We start from the raw sequence: 24,976 nt of genomic DNA on the forward strand, positions 1-24,976 counted from the left end.
ACATTTTTACATAATGCCCTATTAGTAACTGTTGTTCTGCTACCTTTCCCTATCCTATACCCTACCCCCCTCCCTCCCCTCCCATCTTCTCTCTCTACCCCATCCACTGTAATTCATTTCTCTCCTTGTTTATTTTCCCATTCCCCTCACAACCTCTTATATGTAATTTTGTATAACCATGAGGGTCTCCCTCCATTACCATGCAATTTCCCTTTTCTCTCCCTTTCCCTCCCACCTCATGTATCTGTTTAATGTTAATCTTTTCTTCCTGCTCTTCCTCCCTGCTCTGTTCTTAGTTGCTCTCATTATATCAAAAAAGACATTTGGTATTTGTTTTTTAGGGATTGGCTAGCTTCACTAAGCATAATCTGCTCTAGTGCCATCCATTTCCCTGCAAATTCTATGATTTTGAGGGAGTTGAACAAGAGAACTGGGAAGGAGGAGGAAGGGGCGTTGATACAGCCCCAGTGTGTCAGTGATTTATTCACAACATCCCAGAAATTATGGCTCCTGCTGCCCACAAGAAACTGGGGTCCGAGGTGGGCCCCAGGCCAGGATGTCCAACTCATCCTGTTCCCAGGGTCCCAGGTGGTCACACCCAGTATTTAAATTTCACTATTCTAAGTATATCAAAGACTGAAATAAATAAGATTTCTGTTTTTACAGTTTTTCTCTGATATTTCTTTTGTTGTGTCACACTGTCCTCATTGGGGGAGGGGAGAGCTTTCTTTGTGGTTGTGATGGGAATATCTGAGGTCTTGTGATGAGATCCACAGGGAACCTGCCCAGACACAGGGGGACGCAGCAGGCAGAGGCCTGCGCAGGCTGTGCAGTACTGGGCGGGGGTGCTGCTTGCTCACTGCTGTTCCAGGGGCTGCCTCGGTGGGCACCGCGTGAGCTTGGCCAGAGCTCTGGACGGTGCCTTTCCTTCTCCCTGTCCTGTGTGTGTGGGGAGAGAAACTGTCCTCTTGAAGCAGGGTCACTTTGTTAAAGCACAGCTTTGTGGGTACTTCTCTCTTCAGCCCAGTGCCCAGCGAATGAAGTCCGGACAGAATCTTCTGGAGTGATCCTCAGTCCAGGGTACCCAGGCAACTACTTCAACTCCCAGACATGCTCCTGGAGCATTAAGGTGGAGCCCAACTTTAACATCACCATCTTTGTGGACACGTTCCAAAGCGAGAAGCAGTTTGATGCCCTGGAAGTATTTGATGGTAAGATTCCTCAGTCTTTGCACAGCAGCGATTCATTCGTTCACACACCTACCTAGTGGATCCTCCTCAGTTACATCACATCTTCCCCAAACTAATCAAACCACAGCGGCCACTCAGATTGTGAGTTCCAGCAACCTGGGGGCCTTAGTCTCCCCATGCTTTACTTTAATGTGCGGATTTACAGCAGTTGATCACAGGCAGGCTTTCCCAGGTGTTAATGATTCACTAGGTATGTTAGGAAAATTAACAAGTCTTGGGTATTTTAATAACTGGGAATGACAGTTTTACTAGAAATGCACAAAAACAGAGGCTCACAGAGACTTCCAGCTGGTAAAGCAAGAGTCTGTAATGTTTACAGTTTTTAAAAGAATAAAATAGTTAGCTAAACACATTCTAATACTATATTCAGCAAAAAAAAAAAAAAAAAAAAACTTGTGATTTTTATACAATTCTAATGATCATTTAGCTTAATGGTGCACATGGTTGAATTGTCAAATTGAAATGAAGCCGCTGTTGATAATCCTCTTTGTGCAAATAGAAGAATCACCATGCCCAGGTGGTCGACCAGGATATGGTAATGTCTGAACATAATAATGGCTTTCTCATGTTTTGACAGATTGGTTATTGAGTTCAATTACACCATGATTCAGTGAGAAGAGTGCTCCGCTCTTGTGGTTTGTATGCATCTCACTGATTCGATGAGCCACCAGAGTCAGTTGCTGGTGTGGATAGACCCACGTGAACCAGTTTGTGTGTTTCTGAAGACTAATCACTAAACTGGAAATCAAACTCCCATGTTATGTGTAGAAACAGGGGACCGGAGAGCACCAGGGGCCAGGAGGGTGTTTGTGTTTGTTTTGAGGTGTACATCCACACACGCACTTGAAGACTTTCCCCTCAGTCTGTAAGAGGAAGGCAATGTATGCAAGTGCAGAATTAGGGCTGGTTAGACCCAGGAGGGAGGCAGGTTGGTGTAATGCTGAGGCCCATCAGGTGTCCCAGGGGTGCACACAAGGGTCGCAGCTCCCTACTGCTGTGAGTCTACATGTGTACACACGCAGGTTCCTATACATGCCACATGTCCTTAAACACAGGTACATATTTTTGTCAATTTATACTTGCTCTTTTATTTCACATTAGTTGAATTGGAATGTAGCTGAAGGTACTTTTATGTGTTTTAATTTCAGAAGAAAAATTCTTATCAATAATTTAAGCTCTAATTACTTGCAATTTGATTTCCCAAAATACAGACAGACCAAGCCCATCATAAACAATAAGCAAAGTAGACCATAGAGACGATGTCATAGCAGTTACTGTCAAAATTATCAAGGATCTATGACTGTATTGTTCTACTCTCAAAGATTTTTCTATAAAGTGAAATGTCAGAGTTTTATATGAATAACATTTTTTAAGCAATGGCATTTTTGCTGCAGTAAATGTCATGTACATCTCCTTTTAGGTTAGACAGAGACTCTTTTATTGTCTATGAGTGGACAGAAAACACGTCGAATATACTGATTTTAAATTTTATGAGCCCAGGAGTGACTCAGTTGTGAATGTCCCACAATTTTTAAAAATAGGATTTTAACCTTTGTAGAACTTGGTTGAGAAAAGTGTCAGAATAAAGATTTCAGGTGCCTGATGATTGCTTGCTGTGTCCATCCTGGATGAATACTTGCTCGTGTCCATCCTGGTGACCATAAATGACAGTGTCCCTTTGTTCTGGCGGCTGCTTCTGCACAGGCTAGTTGGGTGTGTGCTTTTAAAGAAGAGTCCTAGAAAGCCTGCTGCAGCCTAGGAAGAACACATGGGAAGTGGGGAGGGATTTGATGTGGATTAACAGCTCCTGAAGCTCACCTTCTGCCACTGAAATGACATTTTAAAATTCCCTGTGTTCAGGTTAGTTAATTTCTGAATGGCATTTTATTTCAGAATGTTGTACACTATCTCCTTAAACAACCACCAGCCAGCCTGCATGCAGCAGGGCGCTCCGTCTTGTTAGGGTCTGAAGCACAGGCTTCCTCCCGCAGTGTCTTCCAGGACGCCCCGATGGTCTCTGGCAGGAAGGAGTGTGCTATTGCTGAGCAGAGCCCTTCCTTGGCTGCTGGCACTAGTTCTGCATGTGCTTATTTGGGCCTTAAGAAGGTGCCACCGACCGGGTGTTGCAAACAACAGAAATTACCTCTCAGAGCCCTGGAGGCTGGAAGTGCCAGGTCAAGTGGGGAAGAGGCTGGTTTCTCTAAGGCCTCTCTCTGGCTTGCGGGCGGCATCTCTCTGTGAGTTCGTCTACCTGCTGTCTGGGTCCTTGTGAGGGCACCAGTCAGATTGGATCAGGGCCCACCCTGAGAACTCAGTTCCAATTACCTGTTTTTAAAGCCTGTACGTCCAGTGCAGTCACTTTCTGAGGTGCTGGGAACAGGACTTGAACAAGTGATTGGGGTGAGCACGATTGAGCCCTGAAGAGAAATGGTCCAGCTGGGCCAGGTGCCATGGCGCATGCCCATAATCCCAGCGGCTCAGGAGGCTGTGAGGCAGGAGGATCGTGGGTTCAAAGCCAGCCTCAGCAACTTATGGAGACCTTGAGCAACCTAGAAAAGCCACAGTGAAGTTGTGACTTCTCATCACCTTCCTGCATGAATAAAGTCTCTGTGTGTGACTCTCGCAGACAGGTGTCCCTCAGCCTGTTGACACGGGCATCATAGATTGCAATGAGCGGGTTCTCCCTTTCCATAGCGTGGTTCCTGAGTGAGCCAGGGGCGTGGAGAGAAGGCGGCAGAGCTTTGGGAGCTGGTGCTGGGGTCTCAGGCCCCCCGAGGAGAGTGTGGCTTCCATCTCCACAGGCACCTCTCCCATCAGAGTGCCCATCTCCCCGCTAAGCCCGATGCTAGCTGGCTCCGCCTTGCACTCGCTCTCCTTAACTGTGTACTTAAAATTAACTAACATTTCACGTATTTGGGGGGGGGGGGCATTTTCAAATATATAAAAAGATGCAACTTTTTTTATTTCTTGTATATCCATTCATCATCTATCATCTATCCATTATCTATCAGAATTTCTTTTGTTTGTACTGGGAATTGAGCCCAGGGGTACTCTACCACTGAGATACATCCTTAGTCCTTTTTTGACTTTTATTTTGAGGCAGGGTCTCACTAAATTGCTAAAGACCTTAATAAGTTGAGGCTGGCCTCGAACTTGCAATCCTCCTTCCTTAACCTCCAGAGTTGCTGGGATTGCCAGTGTGGGCCATCTATCTACCACCCACCTATTTCTCTATCTGGCTCCTTCTATCCATCTTCCATCATCCACACACAGACACACACTCACACACCACACTAAACTCTATAGATTGTGTGATTTTGTACTTTTACACAGATGCAAAAAATATTTATCTGCAAGTGAATATTCTTAGACATAAATATACCATTCTTAGAATTACCTATGCTGATAACATGTACATCAACTTTATCAATTTTAGCTGCTGTATGATTTAATTTCTTTTTATGACATTTTCAATATCCTCTCTTAAAATTCTAAACTCTTAGTTGGGATCCAAGGATTATCATGAGAAGTGATGTTGGAATATACATTTGTGTTATATGAATAACTTGTGCACTTCTGCTAGATACATAGAAATAAAATTAAATCCCCAATCTCCCTGGATATTGCCAAATTGCTCCTCACAGTGATTGTTCTAGCTTAGCCCTCACTAGTGCTGCAGGAGGGTTTCCAGTTTCTCATATCCATACACACTGTACATACTAATACTAACAAAAATCAAAATCACTTCCAATTCTCCAGTTGCTGCTGTCTCATCAACACCTTTCGTTGAGGTACTGTGTCTTTATTAACATAAACATCTTTTTTCCTAGGTGGTCCTATTTTCATTAGGGAATTCTTACTGATGCTATTATTTGGGATTCTTATCTCATTTTGAAAATCAATAGCCACACGTTGTCCATCCACATAGACACCAGTTTAATCAAGGGCCTAAAGTAGCCTGTACTTGGTGGAATGTGCTACTCCACACCTCAGCTCTGTGTTCGTTCCCTCCAGGGCCGTCTGGGCAGAGCCCTCTGTTAGTGGTCTTGAGTGGGAACCATACAGAGCCAACAAATTTCACCAGCAGGAGCAACCAGTTGTACCTGCGCTGGTCCACCGACCACGCGACCAGCAAGAAGGGATTCCGGATTCGCTACACAGGTGGGTAAATGGCTCCGACTTGGTGATGAGTGTAGCAAAGTGATCTCCATTAAACTGAAAAACTGGACTGAGACTCCACTAATAATCTGATTTCTGACCGTTAATAATGAACTGCAAAAGAAAGCATGACGGGAAATTCCTCAAAGTGGTTTCTCCAAGCCACATTGGCAATTTGTTTAAAATTTATTATGAAAATGATTAGTCATTGTATTACATGTTGAAGGCAGCAAAGATATTTCTCAAAAGTTGAAATAGTATAATCGAAACTGACATTAGAATGTGTTTAAACATTCGGGGAACAAACAGGATGTTATTTCATTGCTATAAATTGTGAAATAATAATAATCTTTTACTAGTGAACATGTCATTTGACCTATGCATATTTGTCTTCACATATGATACACCCATGTGTGTGCTTGTGTGCCACACCCACATGTGTGTCTAAGAAGTGTTTCATGTAAGTCTTTCCTTAACAGTGTGAATTGTCTTGCCTGTCCTTTATATACTTTAATCATTCTGTCAGTAATTATGTGTATTTATTAAATTAATTGGTTAATCAATAAATAATCATATTGGCCAATACATTTAGGGAATATCAAATCCTGTGCACAATCCTTAATCTGATTTGACCACACCAGTGCTTGCACTGCCCTACAGAAGCAACTGGGAGAGTATCTAAATTCCTGAGGACATGGAAGTTACTAGGCACAAACATCTAGATCCTTCGTGGTACCTCAGCCACCAGTGCCTATGGTCACCTGTGAGATGCACCTGGAGAGCTGCTGGGCTGCTGTTAAGTGCCCAGTGTCCAGGCACAGGTCCCACTGTGGCAGCTCCCATCTCAGGATGAGAATCCCCCACAGGGCACAGGAAGGAGGCTAGAAGGGAAGGGTCCTGGCTCCCTGGCTGGGGACCTCCTAATGCCTAAGGGGCAGCAAACCTGCAGCAGGCTCAACTGGCCTGGAGCTCAGGTGGTCTTCCTGGGAACGTGTAGTGAAATGCACACAAACTGTGGTTACAAAGTCTGGAGCAGTGGTTGCGTTTGCCTCCGTCAGAACCTTTGTCTGAAGAACAGACGAATCATCAGGCTCTCAAGCCTTGAATACACGTCCTTTGTGCACAGATGGTCAGTGCAGGAATCACTGTGAATGGAATCGATCTTGTTCTAACAATGGTTTCCACCCTTAGGAGGGGATTTTCACTCACTGAACAAGAGGGTCCTCTTATCCCCTGCATTAGGAGAAGGTGGCTGTAAGGTTGCACTTCCAGCCCTTGGACCTGTGCCTGTTAGAGCCAAATGCATGTGAGGGGTGAAACACACGGAATGCACAGAGCTTTGCACTCCTTAGAGGTTCCAGGAACTCTGCTAAATGTTAGCCCCCAGTAATTTTCAAGAAGAGATTAAATTAAAGTGTCCCTGAAACATCTAGATGTGGTCTCAGGAGCCCCAGCCCTGTAATATGGCCATGTGACCATGCATCCTGTCCCCAGCCTGCGTTTGCCTTACAGAGGTGAGCTGTCCGTCATTTGGCCACAAGCACAGTATGACTGATCACCTTGGTAGGAAACCAGGACGAAAGCCCCAGAGAGCCTGGTGGTAGAGAAAGAGTCACAGGAGGGCAGCCCCCAGAACATAGTTAGACCATCACTGCAAATCGCATCCTTGGCAGGCTGGGCGAAGCCCTCCACGCTGCTGACCCCCACAGCCTCATGTTCCCACGTCCCTTCAAGGTGTCCCACTCTTCACTCATGTCTGACCTGGGAGCAGGCCTGCGGTCAAGGCAGTCTCCCTGTTTCCCTTCCCTTTTTCACCACCCGGTGACTCTGGAGGTCAGTGGTTAGAGTGCCCGGTGCTTCTCTGAACCAAAGACTCTGGTTCACCCAAAGTAAGAGCTCAGCCTAAACCAGCTGGAAATAGGAGCTGCATGGGTGGTGGAGCAGGGGGCGGAGGGTGCACAGGGGCCATGGAGGATTCCCACAGTGGCCAGCGGGTTTCCTCAACCAAACCAGGCTGTCGTAAAGACTTGAAATGTCCCACGGCAGACCCAGTTAGGAACAGTTGTCTGGGATGCCTCTTGTGGAAGCATGGCTGACCACCAGGGCCAGATGCTCACTGCGCTCCTGGGCAGGCCCTGATGGCCCTCTGACCATTTCTAAGGAAGGCTGTGAGGTGACGTTCAGACACCTCCAGGGATGCGGGCCTTTAAAACCTCTGCCTCCAAAGCAGCCGGGAGCCTCCAGCACACGTATTCCATGTTCCTGTCCTTAGTTATTCCTGGGTCCCTGGGGCCTGCTGCCCAGGACTCACCAGGGCCAGATGGCCATAGGTCTGAACCTGAACTCAGAACCAGGGACAAGCTCTTGACTCTAGATTTTGGGGATGCTTTTTAGAATCACTTCATGTATTGGTGTGCATTGCCCATTTTTAAAAAACTGGAGATATTTCCTCTGTATCGCTTTAGCCAAGGGAGATGGTGCTGTCAGAGCTAGTGTGTGACTGACTTATCTGTGTTTGCATGCCCTCAGCCCCTTACTGCAGCCTGACCTCCACGCTGAAGAATGGCGGTGTTTTAAACAGGACCTCGGGAGCTGTTGGAAGCAAAGTGCATTACTTTTGCAAGCCTGGATATCGAATGGTTGGCCACAGCAATGCAACCTGCAGGCGTAACCCGGCTGGCATGTATCAGTGGGATGCCCTCATGCCCCTCTGCCAGGGTAAGGAACGTGCTTCCCTCCCCAACCTTGAGGTCTGTCCGTGTTCTGTTTTAATCATGCTCTAAACGTGAGTGGAGCATTAGCTGGGCTACGAGGTGAGGAGACACTGAAGGTTGCCTTCTAGCAGCAAACATGCAGCTTGGCACTTGCCAGGCAGATGCCCGGTGCTCCAGGAGGCGTGGCTTAGCACAACAGCCTGAATTCAGAGAATGAACACTCTGGATTCTGAGCAGTTATTTAATCCTCACTTCATTGTGAAATAGAAGAATGTGTCGTCCCATTAAGATTCACAATAAATTTTCTTGACCACTGTATTAGTTAAAGTAGTCTATTACTGAAAACCCTTCTCCTTGTTTTAAGTTTAAATGCTCCTTTGAGTTGTCAGCTTTATTTTTGATTCTCTTTGGGCCACTTAAATCTAGGGCTTGCTAACATTGATTTCAGTATTTCATGCTTCTTGGATTTTTTTTTTTCATTTTGTCTATCATATGCATAAAAACCAAGTTTTCAAAGAATTTTACTTTTGATGGAAGGCTTTGAAGTAATGACATTTTCATAGCTTCTTCTTACAAGGTTCACATTCCTAATGAAATAGATTAGCCTTTGAGAGCTGGTCCTGGCCCATTCTGGGTTTTATGGGCTCCCTGGGTCTCTTCCACGTGAAATGGTGGAATTCCTGGCACTGCTCTGTGACGGTGACAGATGTGTATGGCTCCTGTATGTGCGACCCATGGAAAGTGACCAGATGCTTAGCCGTGTTATTTAGGGTTTACATCCAGAAATTCTTTTTTAATATAATATAAGCATAAATATAGACTCAGGAAGTTTGTCTCATTAGGAATGATGCTTTTTTTTTTTAAGAAAGCACTTTTTATTTTGGAAGAAGGTCCACTTCTTATCAGCTTTAAATATTTTATGACTCTCTGCCATGGAATCCATTGCTGAAAAGGTGGGTGCCTGGTGGTCTGTATCCTGTTGGCACTGGGAACAGAGTGCCAGGGGAAAAGTAATGACCCCAACAGCAGCATGGACTCCAAAGAGGGATTGTAGAAGACCCCCAGGATCAAGTCCTGCAGGGCTGTGGCAACCTGAGCCCAGATACATGTGCTCAGGGTGGAGCCCAGAGGTTCTGCAGGGGCTTGCACTGGGCGAGGGGTGCCCTGAAAGGTGGCGTCAGGCCAGCGGGAGTCTGCCTTCCCGACAGGGAGGAGCTCTGGGGCTCTGGAGATTGTGGGCAAGATGGGATGCGGCTGGCTTCTCCATGAGAAGGAGGAACCCAGGATGGCCGGAGGCTTGCTGGTGGGCTTCCACCCTGTCCACCTGCCTAGAGCTACTCAGTGTGGAGTTCATGGCTGGGAACAGGCATGGGCTGACACCAAGCCCTCTGGAGTTCTTAGTCGGGGGCAAGATCCAGTGGCTGTGAGCCACGCATCTCCGCTGTGCTGAGCACTGCCCAGAAGCACTGGCCTCCAGGTTGGGACCAGTCACATAGCGCCTGCTGAAAGGAAGTGAGGATGTTGCCCCTCAGATGGCTCCTTGAAGATCCATGGCCCGTGTGATCTGATCTTGAGGTATGGCACCTGAGAATCACCTTCCTGTGGTTTGCCATGCTTTCACATAAACAGGAAGTCAATGTGATTTGTTCTCTTCATAAATTTTGACCTTTAAGACCTGGAGGGACCTTAAAAACCATCCAGTTCCACTTAATCTACCTGTTTAAATGGAAGGGCATGAAGTTAACAGGCATGCTGATGGTCAGTGTGGTTCTGAAAACCCATCCTGCCCTCTGGGCAGGTTTCAGTCAAGTTGCAGGCAGCAGGTACCATCTGGAGTGGTCCATGTCATGGGCACTTCAGTTTAGTCACTGCATGAGTCTTTCAGATCCTCCCTTAGCTGTGTACAATTCGTGGAAGTAGCATGTTACCTGTGGTAATATAAAAAATATTTTATCATGTATGATATAATGTTTAAAGCAAAAAAAAGTAGAATAGAAATCAGAATTTTTGGATTGTTTTAATTATGTAGTGTAATTAAGCATATTTTTTTCTTTTAAAAAATAAAATTAAAATTTTAAGTAGTAAAACTGATTGCCTGGTCAGGTGAACATCATTAAGGAGTTTGTAATATGTAAATAGAATAGAGTTAGGTAGCATAGTTTGCTCCTTCATGGAATGGGCGTGTGGAAGGCTTGCCTGAAGAGTCCTCAGACTTGATCTAAGTTTAACCTGAAGGGTCAGTGTGCCGTTGCTGCAGTACGCACTGAAGGGAGAGCTATCTGTGCAGTGTTAGGCACTTGCCTTCCTGAGAAGGCTGCAGAAGGCAGACTTCCGCATGCATGGACAGGGCTGTAGTTGTGGGTCTAAAACCTGATTCAGTTGTAGGGAAGGTGTGGCTGTTTTCATTTCAGTCTTATCCCTGGTTAGACACTGCAGCTCCTCAGGCTCTGAAGGCCCCCTGGGAGCAAGCCTTGTGGCACCTCACTTCAGAGTGCTGGTGAGCTCCGAGACAGGAGTGAAACGTGGGGTATCTGAGCTCGACTTGGCAGTCATGTTGGAGGCAGGGTGTCATGGAAGCCCTCAGATGCACATTCTGGAGACTTTCAGGTTCTGCTCACTGGTTGGTGAATCTGTGAAGGTGCCAGGAAGACAATCACATCTGCATTTCCGAGAGGTAGAGCCCCTGTGGCATGGGGGGCGGTGGCATGACTGGATCGAATCCTCCCTGGAAATCAGGGTTTCCAGAAAGCTATGAATGTGTGTTTGAGCGATATGAAGACGTGAGCAGATACACGGAAGGTAGGTTTAGCAAGAAAGTGGATAAAGGAAGGACTCGGGAAATGGTGTCCACAGACCCTTACGGTAGCACAGAGAGGTCAAGGGAGGGAGAGCTGGGTACCTGTGGCCTTTCTCCTGAGGCCCTAGAGAGCCTGGTTCAGCTCTGAGACCATGGGGCAACAATCAGGCTTCCACACGTGTGTCCTTTCCATGAGCTGTGCTCCCCGCGGGAGCTCCTGGGCAGTGGCTCCTGGGGGGTCTGATGCACAGAGACCCCGGAGTTCTTTAAACCCTCAGAAAGGAGAGGCAGCTTAAATTAGTTTAATGTACCCAGCATCTTTTTTCTTAAAGATTCTGATCTAGTGCCAGAATCTGTTTTGTTCTCTTCTGTCTTCACTGACAATTTTTGGCAGAGGACTTGGAGAAGCCAGAATTTTGTGAGCCAGCTGTTCACGTTTGGAGCTGGAGGCCAGATGTGAGGGTCACAGCTGCTCAGCCCTGCCCCCCCTCCCTGTTTCCTGCCATTCAAATTCTACATTAATGGTAGCTGTTTCCATTAGGCTTGTGATGGGGCCCATGAGGCTCCTGTTGCAGAAGTTGGGGGTGGTGAGCTCAGGGTGCAGAGCTGGGGCAGTGCTTCCTCCAGAGAATCCTGGAGACTTGAAATTAGCTTGCAGATCAAACGGGCTGGCCACTGGTCATCAGGCCAGATCCATTTATTGGTTTCAGAGAACTCCAGGATGTTTTTCTCACTTTGTTGACCTTTTAAGTTATTGCTTTCAGCAAAGCCGCCTTGGTTTCTGTCCTCCTCTGCAAAGCCAGGCATATCTCCTGTCCTGCAGGCTTCATTTCCTGCCTTGAAGCAAGAGACTCTGCCAAGCAGCTATTTCATTATCAGTGCACTAATCTCATTCATCTAGAGGAGGAGGCTGAACTGGAACTGAAATGTCTGCATTATCTCAAGGATGCAGTTAAACGGGGGCATCGCAGCGCACGCTTTCAAGCTGCCCCTGGTGAAGACAGAGCGATTCCCGAGTAGCTATTTATTTTGAAGCTCTGCTTCTCAGAACCCTGAATAAGCCGGAGCTTCAGCTTGGCATTGCCTCCGTCTATTGTTTATTTATGCTTTGCTGGCGTTTCTGCAGGCAATGAGGGGTAAGAAAAATGATCTGTCTCAGAAAAGTACACGTAGAGCTTCTGTTTTAAAGTCAGACCTTTAAGATAGACAGGGAAAAGCATTCTCTGCTAACACACCCTGTTTTGAAGGATATGGGGGAGCTGAAGAGATGGTGGACAGAGACGTGATTCACGTGGGTCTGCTTGCATATCTCTTTAATCTTTATAGTCTCAGTGTCCAAGGATGACCTTTAACCAGGAAGTACAATGACAAGTTGCCTGAGACGAAGTTTGAACCCAGGCCTCTGAGTTATCTCTATGATACCTTGATAATAAAAATGTTATTATCAAGTGCTAGGAGACTGTGTCTGAGTCCTGGGATAAAGGAAGTATTTTGTAAGTCTTACATATGCTTCTTGTGAGTGCACCCATCATAGGTGATTATGACTTTAGCCTTATTTTCATATACACATTCATTTGTCTCTATGAAATTGTCCATCTTCTGTGTCTTCATAATATTTCAATATTTCTGGTACTTTAGATTTAAATATGAATTCAATTAATAGAAATTTCTAGAATTTCTAAATGTCAGATCCCATGGTGTGTGTGTGGGGGGGTGTGTGTATTCATGTGTGTGCACATGTATGCATGTGTGTGCAAGTATGCGTGTATGTGCGCGTGTATGCGTGTGTGTGCGTGTATGCAGACAGGGTGTAGGCATTACGTCACTCATGCTCTAAATGACCAGGATGTGAATCCACATAGTCCCTGGAGCCCAAACTTGCTAAATCCCATTAATCATATTATGAACTGAGGTTTATCCTACTTACCCTTGATCAAATCAACCTTTCTCATTATTATGGGATTTGAGTTGAATAGATGGTCATGGAAATGGCAATCCTGACTCACAATGTTGGGATGGACCCTTCCCACCCAGCACTGCCGGACCGTGCCCTGCACAGGGGCCTTGCTTCTCCCAGGTTTTACTTTTCTGTCTGTCAGTGGATAGGCCAATAATACCCCACCCGTTTTGCTTGAAGGATTAAATGAAGGTGTTGGCATGAAACCCTTATAAAAGCACCAGGTAAAAATAGGTGCCTGGTACAAAGAACTCTGACCCTACACAGGGGCGTTGGCAAGGGCTTCCAGGGTGTGCTTGTTACTTGCTGCCAGGTAGCACATTGTCAAATGTCTAAAGTCGATGATATTTATGTCACTAAGCTGGTGACGGGTTTCCCCTCTTGCTCATGATAACTGAAGTCAGGGATTGGCAAGCTTTTCCTTGAAGGGGTCACATAGTAAACATTTCAGTCTTTGTGGGTCACGTGTAGTCAACAACAAAATCTTGTTTTTTAAGTTTTTCACAGTTGTTTTAAAATGCAGAAGTCATTTTGAGCTTGTCAGCTGTATGAAGTTGCAGGCTGACCTCTGTGGACCCTGACATGAAGGCTGTGGCTCGGATCAGCTCAGGGTGCCCAGCGCGGCTCAGCCGGTGTCGATGCCTCCTACAGTGCGCAGATCCTAGCTCAGACATCTTACTGCAGGTGAAATTTTCCTCGACCATGAGCTAAAACCCAGCATGCTCATTCATTAAATTAAATAATGCGTTTCCTCCACCCACACTTAGCCCACACCGTGTTTCACAAAGCTTCCTGCTTCTGAATGGATCTGAAATGTGGTTAGTGGTTAAAGCAGCAGTGAGCAGAAGAATGCATAAGGCATAATTTTACATAGTACCAGGGGTTCTGGACAAAGAACCGTGGGAGTATGCAAAGTAATAAATTCCCAAAGAGACTCAGGTGCCCGGGGGAAAGAGTGGCTATAGGAAAACAGATCAGCCCTGTCCCACGGATCAAAGCAAACTCCCATGATGTGGGCTTAGTGCTCAGCATGGAGAAGCAACATGACGTGGCATGTTCAAGTGTCTCAAAAGCAGGGGATGGGACCTTGAGCCTGTCTTCCACTTCTGGAGAGGAGGGCAAGGAGCTGCGTGGGCAGGGATCAGGGAGGTGTCACACAACTTCCCACTCCAGCATGCGGGACTCTGGAAATGATGGTTCCTTAGTCAGTCTACGCAGAGGAGAGTCAGTGAGATGCCCTGTGTGCGGCTGAAGCCACCTGTCCAGGAAGAACAGGTGAATAGGTGATGTCCTTCCTTAAGGAGGCACAGCCACAGCCTCCACGGGGAGACTGATGGTTTGAAGAGTCATCTCCTCTGTGTCCCACAGGTGCTCTGCCTTCCCCGGAGCCAAGGAAGCCAGGCCCTCCAAGTGGTGGCTTGGCTTGCTCCTCTCCCCTCTCGGCTGGCTCCTCGCCCACACCACGTTCTGTCACAGAAACCAGCCTTCCCCTGCACAACACCACTGCCTTGTCTGACCCTCTGATGTGCCATCTTCCGCCTGCCCCGGGCCTGGTGACCCTCTGATAGACGGGCAGGTCCTGGCTGCTCCAGCAGAACTTCTGCTCTCAGCTCTCTGTCCCCTCCTTGCAGCAGATCCCACCTCTCCGTGGCTGTGTCCTGGACTGTCCAGCACTCCAGCTGCCTCCCTCCTGGCCTTTATCTCCACCACCCTGCAATTCTGGGGAGCCTGGCCACCCTGGTGGCCCCACACCTAGAAGTGCCTGATGGACTGTGAGACTTGACCCCAATTGAACACCTGAACAAATCAGATCTCTCTTGTGTTTGCTGCTCGTCTTGAGGACTTTTTAAAATGAACTTATTTCTCAACACCATTTGCCATTTTTACAAGCCAGTGTGTCCAAAAGTAGTTGATCTGCCATCTCTGGTCACTCTTGTTTCCCTCGTGCGTGCACAGTAATGGCAGGCCACTCCACAGCTCTTGCAGGTTTTAATCGTTCACTCCCCTTCTGCCCCACAGCCATGGTCACTGGACTGTCCATTACAGACCCTTCCCAGAACCTCGCCCCACTGTCCTCCCCAGGGCCCTGGCCCACGGGTAGCGTCCTGCTCACCACCCACTCCCCTGCCTCTCGAAGCTGCTTTCTTTTCTTTCTTCCTTTGTGACATTAAATCTGAAGATGGAGTCTCAGATGGCTCCTGTGACTCTGCAGTTTGCTCAAGTGTGTGAGCCAGGTGTCTGGGGCCTTGTCCCTGCTTATCCTGAGCACTGCTGATGTCACCTGTCAGGGACTCATATCCAAGGTGTGTAGAGTCAGAGTCCTGCAGGAAGATGAGATTTTTGTCCAGGAGATAAAAAAAAAAAAAGCTCTTTTCTTAAATAAAGAGACATCTGAGAATGGGAGGAGAGATAATAGAACAGAAGTGCATCGGACACTGTGGTGGCACCCGTGCAGCACAAGCACACACACACACATACTGGGTTAAAGTGCTAGTGGTGGTGTTGATCTTGATGTATGTGATTTTGAAAATTGGAGGCACTGGTGACGTAGGCCACGAGATTTTCTTTCTGGGTGGAAAACAGGAGAAAGGGAAATAATCAAATATTGAATTTGGTCTGTCACATGAAGAGTCTTCGTGGTGTGGCTGAAAGAGCTCGACACGTGGGGCTGGAGGCTGTGGACACTGGGTATCACAGTGCTGCCACACAGCGTGGCCACGGGGCTGAGTCCCTCAGCCGGGTAAGGGCAGCAGAGGGAGCCCAGGGGAAGGAGCCCTGAGTGGACTTCAGTGTGAGGTGGTAGGATGGAGAACGTGTCCATCGCAGTGGACGTGCTGCCTGGGTCTCGTTAGTGAATTAGCAGTTTTAACATTGTGACGTAACTAAAGAATGTCGTTCCCGTCAGCATTCTGTTATATTAACGCTGTCAGTGGCAGTGTGGGGGGCAGGGTGCGCCCTCACTGTGCTAATTTCATTTTATTTAAAAAATATTTTTTATTATTTGATATTTCTGCAGGTCACTGGCTCTTTATTTTAAAAAAATAGGTATCAAAGCAGTGAATACAGCAAATTTAACTGACACAGACACGTAAAGACATGGGAAAATTAAGATGATACATTGTAAATAATACATTTAAGATAATACACTTGCTTCAATATTTTTTATTGAAAATAAAGATAATATGTAAAGAATACAAGGTAATATTCCATTATTTTAAGTAGGAAAAAAATTTAAAAATACACTGTTAACCTACAGGGAAATGCTGGTCCATTTACCAGATATATGAAACCCTTCTAATATCCCACCAAGGGTCTCTGTGATATATAAATTGTGTATAAGACTATCAAGTTAATTGGCACTTGCTAAACTCATTAGTAGGTCTCTTTGTGGGCCGTAAGCCACAGTAGCATGCAGTGTGCAGTGTGCAGCACCGGGTGGATTCCGTTCTCCTTCTACATTCCCTTTAACATGCCCTGGTAAGTAAATCATGAGGCAACACGTTAAGGATGGAACTGCATGCCAGGGATACTTAGCAAAGTAAAATAGGCCAACGGGAGGACTGTGAGAGGTTCCTGTGATGGAAGGCATACTCCTGTGAGGGCTGGAGGTGAGGGGAGGGCCGGAGGGGAGAGGACGGGGCTGGAGGCTGTGGTCCCTGCCACTATTTGAGGGCAGGAGGAAGTAAGGAAACCAGAATTGGTGAAAGAACGAGTTGAAGAGGAAACATCTGAGGCTGATCCGTGTCTGGGTCTGAGAAAGGGTGGAGAGACCCCTGCCTGACCAGCAGGGAGCAGAGGTGGCTGACCTGTGAGCCACCGTCTGCAGCTACCCATAGCAACCGGCCACAGCAGGGCTCCGGGCAGCAGGCAGGTGCACCCCCTGGGCCTGTTAGAACCGTGGCTGACATTTTCATGGTGGTGCGTGATATGCATTACACTGGCCGTGTACTCACATATGAACATAGAAAAGTCGTGTCTGCTCATTCCACTGTCTTTCCTACTCCCATTCACTCCCTCCCCTTTGTTTCCCTTTGTCTAATCCAGGGAACTTCTATCCCCCACCTCCTTGTGGTGGGTCAGCATCTGCATATCAGAGAGGACATTTGGCCTTTGGTTTTTAGGGTTGGCTCATTTCACTTAGCATGACAGTCTCTAGTTCTATCCATTATCTTCTGGAAATGCCATGATTTCTCTCTTTTGGCTGAGTGATGTTCCATTGTGTATATGCACCACAATTTCTTTATCCATGAGTCTGTTGAAGGACACCTACGTTGGTTCCCTAGTTTAGCCACTGTGAACTGAGCTGCTATAAACACTGATGTGGCTGCTTCACTATAGTGTGCTGATTTTAAGTTCTTTGGGTATAAACCAAGGAGTGGGATAGCTGGGTCAAATGGTGGTTCCATTGTAAGCTTTCTAAGAAATCTCCGTACTGTTTTCCAGAGTGGTTGCACCAATTTGCAGTCCCACCAGCAGTGTATGAGTGAATCTTTCTCCCCACATCCTCGCCAACATTTATTGTTACTTGTATTCTTGATGACTGCCATTCTGACTGGAGTGAGGTGAAATCTCACTGTAGTTCTACTTTTCACTTCTCTAATTGCTAGAGAAGTTGAACATTTTTCAAGTATTTGTTGACTGATTGTATTTCTTCTGTGAAGTGTCTGTTTAGTTCCTTTGCCCATTTACTGATTGGGTTATTTGGTTGTTTTGTTTTTTGATGTTAATTATTTTGAACTTTTTATATACGCTGGAGATTAATGCTCTATCTGAGGTGCATGTAGTAAAGATTTTCTCCCATTCTGTAGGCTCTCTCTTCACATTGATTGTTTTCTTTGCAATAAAGAAGCTTTTTAGTTTGATGCAATCCCATTTATTGATTCTTGATTTTACTTCTTGCACTTTAGGGGTCTTGTTGAGGACTTTGATTCCTAAGCCTACATGATGGAGATTTGGGCCTATTTTTCTTCTAGTAGGTGGAGGGTCTCTGGTCTAATGTGTAGGTTATTCAATTACTTGGGAGTTGAGTTTGTGCAGGGTGAAAGAGAAAGGTTTAATTTCATTTTGTTGCATATGGATTTCCAGTTTTCCAGCACCTTTTGTTGAAGAGGCTGTCTTTTCTCAGTGCATGTTTATGGTGCCTTGGTCTAGGAGGAACAACTGTGTTCATGTGGGTTGGCCTCTGTGTCCTCTATTCTGTAGTCTTCATGTTTGTTTTGGTTCCAATACTACATGTCTTTTGTTGCTGAAGCTCTGTAGTATAATTTAAGGTCTGGTGTTGTGATGCCTCCTGTTTCACTTTTCTCACTGAGGATTGCTTGGGTATTCTGGGTCTCTTATTTTTTCAAATGAATTTCATGACTGCTTTTTCTATTTCTATGAGGAATGACATTGAGATCTTGATTGGAATGGCATTAAATCTGTATAGCACTTTTGGAAGTATGGCCATTTTGACAATATTAATTCTGCCTATCCAAGAACAAGGTAGGTCTTTCCATATTCTAAGGTCTTCTTCGATTTCTTTCTTTAGGGTTCTGTAGTTTTCATTGTAGAGGTCTTTTACCTCTTTTATTAGATTGAGCCCCAAATATTTTACTTTTATTGAGGCTATTGTGAATGGGATAATTTTCCTAATTTCTCTTCCAGTCGATTCATCACTGATGTTTAGGAATGCAATTGAATCATGGGTGTTAATTTTATATCCTGCTGCTTTGCTGAATTTGTTTATGAATTCTAGAAGTTTTCTGGTGGAGTTTTTTGGGTCTTCTAAATATAGAATCATGTCATCAGCAAATAGGGATATTTTGAGTTCTTCTTTTCCTCTTCATATCCCTTTAATTTCTTTCTTCTGTCTAATTCATTCTGAGTTTAGATTGGGCATATTGGCATTTAAATTCAGATTCTTAACTGACACCCAATCTGTGGGGACTTGGAAAAGTCATTCAGTGTCTCTCGGCTTCTGTTTCTTCACTTGCAAGAGGGGCTTGCCCCAGCCACCCGGCCGTCTGCCAACTTCAAGGAAGCCCGAGCCTGGAGAAGGCTGCGGTGGGCCAGGCAGGGAGGCCTGGACTTGCAGTGGGGAGGCACTGAGGCCAGAGGATGGGGTGTGGGGCTGGGAGACGCTGAGAGGCTCTGCAGCGATTTGATTGTGCTGCAAGTGTTTGGAGGGAGTGACGGAGACCATGCCTGGCCAGGACAGTTACCCATGATCTCAGCACAGGGTCATCTGCCATCCATCTGTGCACTGACTGTCTGTGACCCTCTTCCCTGTGCCAACCCCAGGCTCACCATTGGGTTCACGGTGAGCAAGAGACGAGGCTGAGGATTTGCCAAATCCACCAACCTCAGAAAACCTGGGTGGATTTTCCTGAGTCCATTCCTGTTAGCCACCTAACTGACCACAACATTTAAATAATGATTTAATTGGACTGTTAAAAACTCTGGTGCTTCATCCCATGCATGCCTGAGGCCAGAGGAGATGAGGACAAATAGGTCTATGTAAATTCCCAGTTTTCAGTGCAGTGCAACCTTTTGTTCCCCTTAGTCTCTGTCACCATGCAGCCATCAGAGCTGGCAGTTTCTACCGTGACCTTCATGGTCAAATTTCAGCCTGCACTCAATCCAGAATCATTTGATGAATACCTGCATTTCCTGTCGTTGAACAACTTTTGCTTATTCTTTTACTGAAGACATCAATCTCTTGGGTGTTTTATTTGAAAATTTTAAGAAATGAGGATAAAATAAAATGAGAGCGCCATGGTGAGTCAAGGACTAGAGCGCCCATTGTCCCCACTACAGTCAGTTCTGTGGTCTGTCCTCACTTGGCCTTCCAGCAGAATGAGCGAGGTCCCTCTCAACACACAGGGAAAGCCAGCAAAAGCCGAATCCCATCCTAGCCTGCTTTGGATTCATGCTTGCCGTCTCAGACTTCCTCTGACCAACACTGAGCTCAAGTGGAACTGAAAGTCTGGGATCTGGGGAGACTCGTGCCTTGGAGTATGCCTACATCTGTTCTAAGTCATGACCAGTAGGGGAATACTGAAAGGCTGGCTTTCCTGAGCTGTTTCAGTAGGGAAGTTAACCACGTTGAGTTTAAGCACCGAGAGAATTGTGTGGGGGCACTAGAACCGGAGGCCTTTAGAAGAGGGACAGTCACTGACAACCCTGTGCTCCAGGGTCTTTCTCTGGTTTTAGAGTCAACCTTGAGGTATATGGTTAGAATTGTTACTTGTTAATGTGAAGGGCTGAGCTGTTAATTTCCAATATTCATGTATATGCTTTAAGGAATCTGACGCTCCAGTGGGTGATGACCTCTAACTGGTAGAAACTACATTCCACTTATTTTCATTTATGATGAGTACTTAGGCTCAAATTGTATTATTTCTATTACTTTTAAATTACTATCACCAAGGAATCTGGTCTCTCAATTTTGTTAATTCTTTTGATTTATAATTATATTTTAGTTCACTCCTAATTTTCCTTTTACATATTGAGACTTTTATGGAATACGTTTTAGATAATTTATCTTTTAATCTACCTACGTGTCTATGTAATCTACCAATCATTTATCTATTCAATTATCTATCTATCCATCTATCATTGCATCATTCTGCCTATATAGCCATCCATTCATGTCCATCCATCCATCTATTCCTCCATCCACTGACCATCTATCTTCTTTCTGTTTGTCTGTCTATCTTCTGTCTGTCTGTCTGCCTATCCTCTATGTATCACTAGGTATGTATTTGCTCCCTTGGTTTTTCTCCTCCTCCTCCTCCTCCTCCTCCTTTTTGTTTAATGGTGGACATACTTTGGCTTGGTCTGTAGGCTGAGGGTTTCCGTGACATTTAGCTCTTTAGATGTGCCTTGGAGTGTTCTTCTGGTCTGAGCACAATATCTATTGACCCGCCATTAAGTACTGTGCACTGATTCACTGAAGAAACAGTCATGGGCACACCTGCAGAGCGTTTTCTAGAACAGACACCACAGATGGGTTTTCAAGGTTTGGTACTTTCATCTTTAACTCTCTGCATGCTTACACCCTGGGTATACGAGAAACAAGAAAAGGGCTTTGGTCCTTTATTTTGAAACCGAGCTCCTATTGTTTTCAGTGCCCACTTTGAGGTTTTAAATTGATAGTTGCTTAAACTCTGGGTTCTTTCAAGTAACCCTAGTTATGAGTTCTGAAGGACCCAGAAAGCTGGTCTGGCAACACTGCGTGATGACTTGGGCCGCCGGCCGCGTGGAGAACACAGGGGCTCTCATCCTCAGGGCCGTGGTCTAGTGGTGGCACCACTTAACACCTCGTGAGTTTCGAGCCATGCTTCTCTCCTCTTTGTGCTCTGGGTTTGTTGTTCTTATTAAGCTGTAGCTGAATATTCAGGTCAATGATCTGGAGAATTTATTAGCTCCCCAAAGGTCCTTGTGTTGAAAACATATTAAGTAGCTTATGTCCTTTAAGAGGCAACTCAATCTCTTCTGCTGATTTATTTTTCACCTGTAAACAAAAAAAAAAAAAAAAAAAGGATTAAAATGGAGCAGTGCTGATTGCCTGTGGCCTGATGACACTTCCTGTTCCCTGCTGAGCTGTATGCTAATGCCCATGCAGCTGTGGAGGCAGTGTTAGGGTTTAGATGTGAGGTGTCCCTCAGAGCTCTTGTGAGGGACAAGCCAGAAAGCTTTGAGGGGAAATGACTGGGTAATGAGAGCCTTAACCTAATCAGCAGGTCCATCTTTTGAATGGATTAACTGGGTGGTAACCATAGGCAGGTGGGGTGTGGCTGGAGGAGGTGGGTCACTGGGGAGGAGCCTTTGGGGTTTACTTTTTGTCCCTGGTGAGCAGAGGTCTCCCTGCTTCCGGTGTCATGTCCTGAGCTGCGTCCCTGCACCACGCCTCTTTTGCATGATGCTCTTCCTCACCTCAAGCCCAGAGCAGTGGAGTCAGCCATCTGTGGACTGAGACCTGAAACCATGAACCCCAAGTAAACTGCTCCTCTTCTAAAATGGTTCTCTGGTCAGGTCTTTTGGTCACAGCGGCAAAACTGTCAACTAAAACAGGTAGTTATTTTTATTGTGGTAAATAAAATACACATGATGCAAACGTACCATATTAACCCACTAAGTCCCAAGTTTCAATTTTGTGAATATTTCAATTAAATTGACACAGGTGCATTAAAATAGGTTAGAAATCATAATCGGGGACTTATGCACACTATTATATTAATAATATCATGTTACAATTTTTAGAATTATAGTCTTCGCTATTAGGTATGCTATATTGAAGTTTTTGTAGGTGTAACACACCTGGGTCGTGGGGAAATGAGCTAGTCACTTTTGAGTGTACAGATGAGTGGTGTGAAACACACTTATAACGTCTGCAGCCAACCTACCATCCACCTTCAGTATGGTTTACCTGAAACTGAAAACCCTGGCGCGCGGTGGTGACGCGATCACAAGTCCCGCTCCTCCTTCCTGGTCCTGGAAATGGGTATTCTGCCTGCCTCTGCACGTGGTGACCAGGGGCCTCTTGTAAGTGGACTCACACTGTTGGGTCTCTTTGTGACAGTTCATTCCACTCAGCGTAGCACGTGTCGCACACCCTTCCTCTGTGAGCGGAGGCGTGTCCTATTTGCGTATTCGCCACACTGTGTCTGTCCCTTCATTCCTCCGTGGACCTGGGTTGCTCCCACAATTCAGCTTCAGGAATCGTCCTGCTGAGGACATCAGCACGTGACTCTCTCTTCGAGATCCGGCCTTTGGGTCTGACCCAGAGGAGGAGTCACCAGGTCACATGCTACTTCCACTTTTAATCTTTTGAGCAACTCCATCCTGTCCATAACCGAATGCCCATCGTACGTCCCAGGACCACAGCCCTAGCTTTCTAGTCTCCATATCTTGGCTAGCACGAGTCCTTGTCCAGTTTTTAAAATAGCTTTTATTATTCTTCAATTGCATGTCATGAAACTGGGACTGAAATAGGCCAAGTCCTTTGCCGAGTATCAGGACCCACATGTGCGTCTGGGTCTGACCTGTCTCAGGAAGCAGCCTTCTCTCTGTAGCAAGGCCGGGTAGACAGGGACCGGTCATGCTCTCCTGATCCAGGGCACTCTGTGCAGCAGGGGATCCGTGGGCTGTGTGGGCAGTCACCTATCCAGTCAGAGCTGCTGCATGATCTACTTTGTTTCTCCAGCTTTCTTTAGGTCATGGCTTTCCACTGAAGGAAACCCCATCTTGTATTCCTAAGAAATGGTGTTTTACACACCTGTAGCTGTAACTCCTTAACAGCTTTGGAAGCAGATGGGTGAAGTCAGATGGGTGCAGCCTTGCTCGGGCCACCGGCTTCCCAAGTCAATGTCCCACAGCGCTTGTTTCCGGGCTAGAGCCTGTTGATTAATTAGCCATGTGTCTGTCAGCCCTATGGGGTCACATGTTTCTAATAGTGATCTTGTTCATTTCAAATCAAGGGGCTTTTCTTGTCTTCCTTGGGCTGATGTGCTCAACATCTCGGGGAGGGTTGGCGCGGCTGCTTCTTGGGGGAAGTCTTTTCCTTTCAGAGCCAGCTGTTGCCTTCAAGCTGTCCGTCTGTCTGCTGTGGGTCTGCAAAACCCACCTCATCAGCTGCCTCTGCCTGCCTCCCTCAGAGGCTGCCCTCAACACAGCTACACAGGGAGGGTGGTCCTGCTGGTGCTCCTGGGTGCCCCTTGAGTGCGCCTGGCTGCACAGGGTCCCGCGAGGGAGCAGAGAGTGCTTCTCCTGGGGCGCGAGGCCAGGCCAGTCTCTTCCTGGGCTCAGATTCCGCCTCACCCCAGCACATCATTTATCCTGCCTTGGAGGCCGGCCAGGTGTCCAGTGGGAGGCTAAAGTTCTTGGAAAATCAAGGGCCAGGGAAAGTCAGCAGAGGCTGCCAGGGAGAAGGGCCGCGAAAGCCCAGGTTCAGCGTGGCCACTGTGCTCTCAGAATGTAATTTGGAAATCTGTTTCTAACCTGCGGACTGACTGATTATCACTGGTGGCTGGACACTGGGATTAGACATAAATGTGAATGCAGTGAACTATGGCAGATGAGCAGGAGGGCCACTGAGGGGCGTCAGCCACATGAGACCTCAGTCTTGACCCCGCCAGGTATTGTCTAAGAATCTGGGCAATTCTCCCAACAGTTTTTAACACCCCCTGGCATAATGCAGGGAGTCCTTCTTCCACGGTGGTGGAGTCAGACAGGCTACGCTGAAGAGTCAGGTCTCCACGCAGACTGTCCAGGTGTCCATGAAACGCTCCTTATACCAAGAACCAGCAGTAATTCCATTCGGCTGTTCTTTGTACTCTCACATTTCTGGACCTCTCTCTTCCTGAGTGCAGGACCACACAGGGACACGCTGCCCTTGAGAGGGTGCTTGCTGAAGAGCAGAGTGCATCCTACAAGCCACAAGCCACCGGGGTGCATGGGTCCTTCATGGGGAGCGGTGTGTGTGCAACTGTGCTGCTGCCTCTGCAGCTATCAGTGTGTAAGCTTCACACCTGCCAGGCGGTGGCTTGCAGGGCACTCACATGGCAGGACTTGGTAAAGTGCTGGGGAGGCCACGCAGCCCTCCACAGAGCCCAGCTGCTCCCGAGTGGCTCTGGGATCAGCCATCACTAGGGCCAGCAGGAGCCACACCAAGCTCCCACAAGTCCTGGCACAGACATTCTTGCTGGAGATTTGTGATTTATTTGCTTGGCAAATCTACAACTGTATCTTCAGGGTTTTGCTTTAGCACATTTATTTTGCAATTAACCTGTTTGGCAGCAATTAGCACCAAAACAGATTATATTTAATGGGAAAGTAAGTAATTTTTTCCCCACATATCAAGAGAGTCGAGGGCTGGGTTGCAGCTCAGTGGTAGAACACTTGCCCAGAGTGTGCAAGGCCCTGGGTTCCACCCCCGCACCATAAAAGAAAGGAAAGTTGGTGATGAACATTTTAATGTTTTCAAACTTTTTATGTGTTGAGTGCCCAGCAGAGAACAGGGTCCCAGTGATGTCCTGAGGTGTGGCCGTCTCACGGCAGGATCGGTGGAAGTGGTATTGGCATTGATTATGACAGCAACTGGTGATTTTAAGAAGAC

The 24,976-nt window shown here is 46.6% G+C and overlaps 1 protein-coding gene across 2 annotated transcripts in view; it reads left to right on the forward strand.

The window, feature by feature from the left end:
- Csmd1 (CUB and Sushi multiple domains 1) overlaps positions 1 to 24,976 on the forward strand; it is a 1,636,907-nt gene that overhangs the window by 1,522,959 nt on the left and 88,972 nt on the right. For both annotated transcript variants that reach the window (XM_048792812.1, XM_048792813.1), the window contains exons 47-49: positions 1,023 to 1,211; positions 5,265 to 5,411; positions 7,938 to 8,126. In XM_048792812.1, coding sequence (XP_048648769.1) covers positions 1,023 to 1,211; positions 5,265 to 5,411; positions 7,938 to 8,126 — 525 coding nt within the window. The remainder of the gene's footprint in view (positions 1 to 1,022; positions 1,212 to 5,264; positions 5,412 to 7,937; positions 8,127 to 24,976) is intronic.

Source organism: Marmota marmota, unplaced genomic scaffold (assembly GCF_001458135.2).
Source record: "Marmota marmota marmota unplaced genomic scaffold, marMar, whole genome shotgun sequence".
In the NCBI taxonomy this organism is placed as follows: domain Eukaryota; kingdom Metazoa; phylum Chordata; class Mammalia; order Rodentia; family Sciuridae; genus Marmota; species Marmota marmota.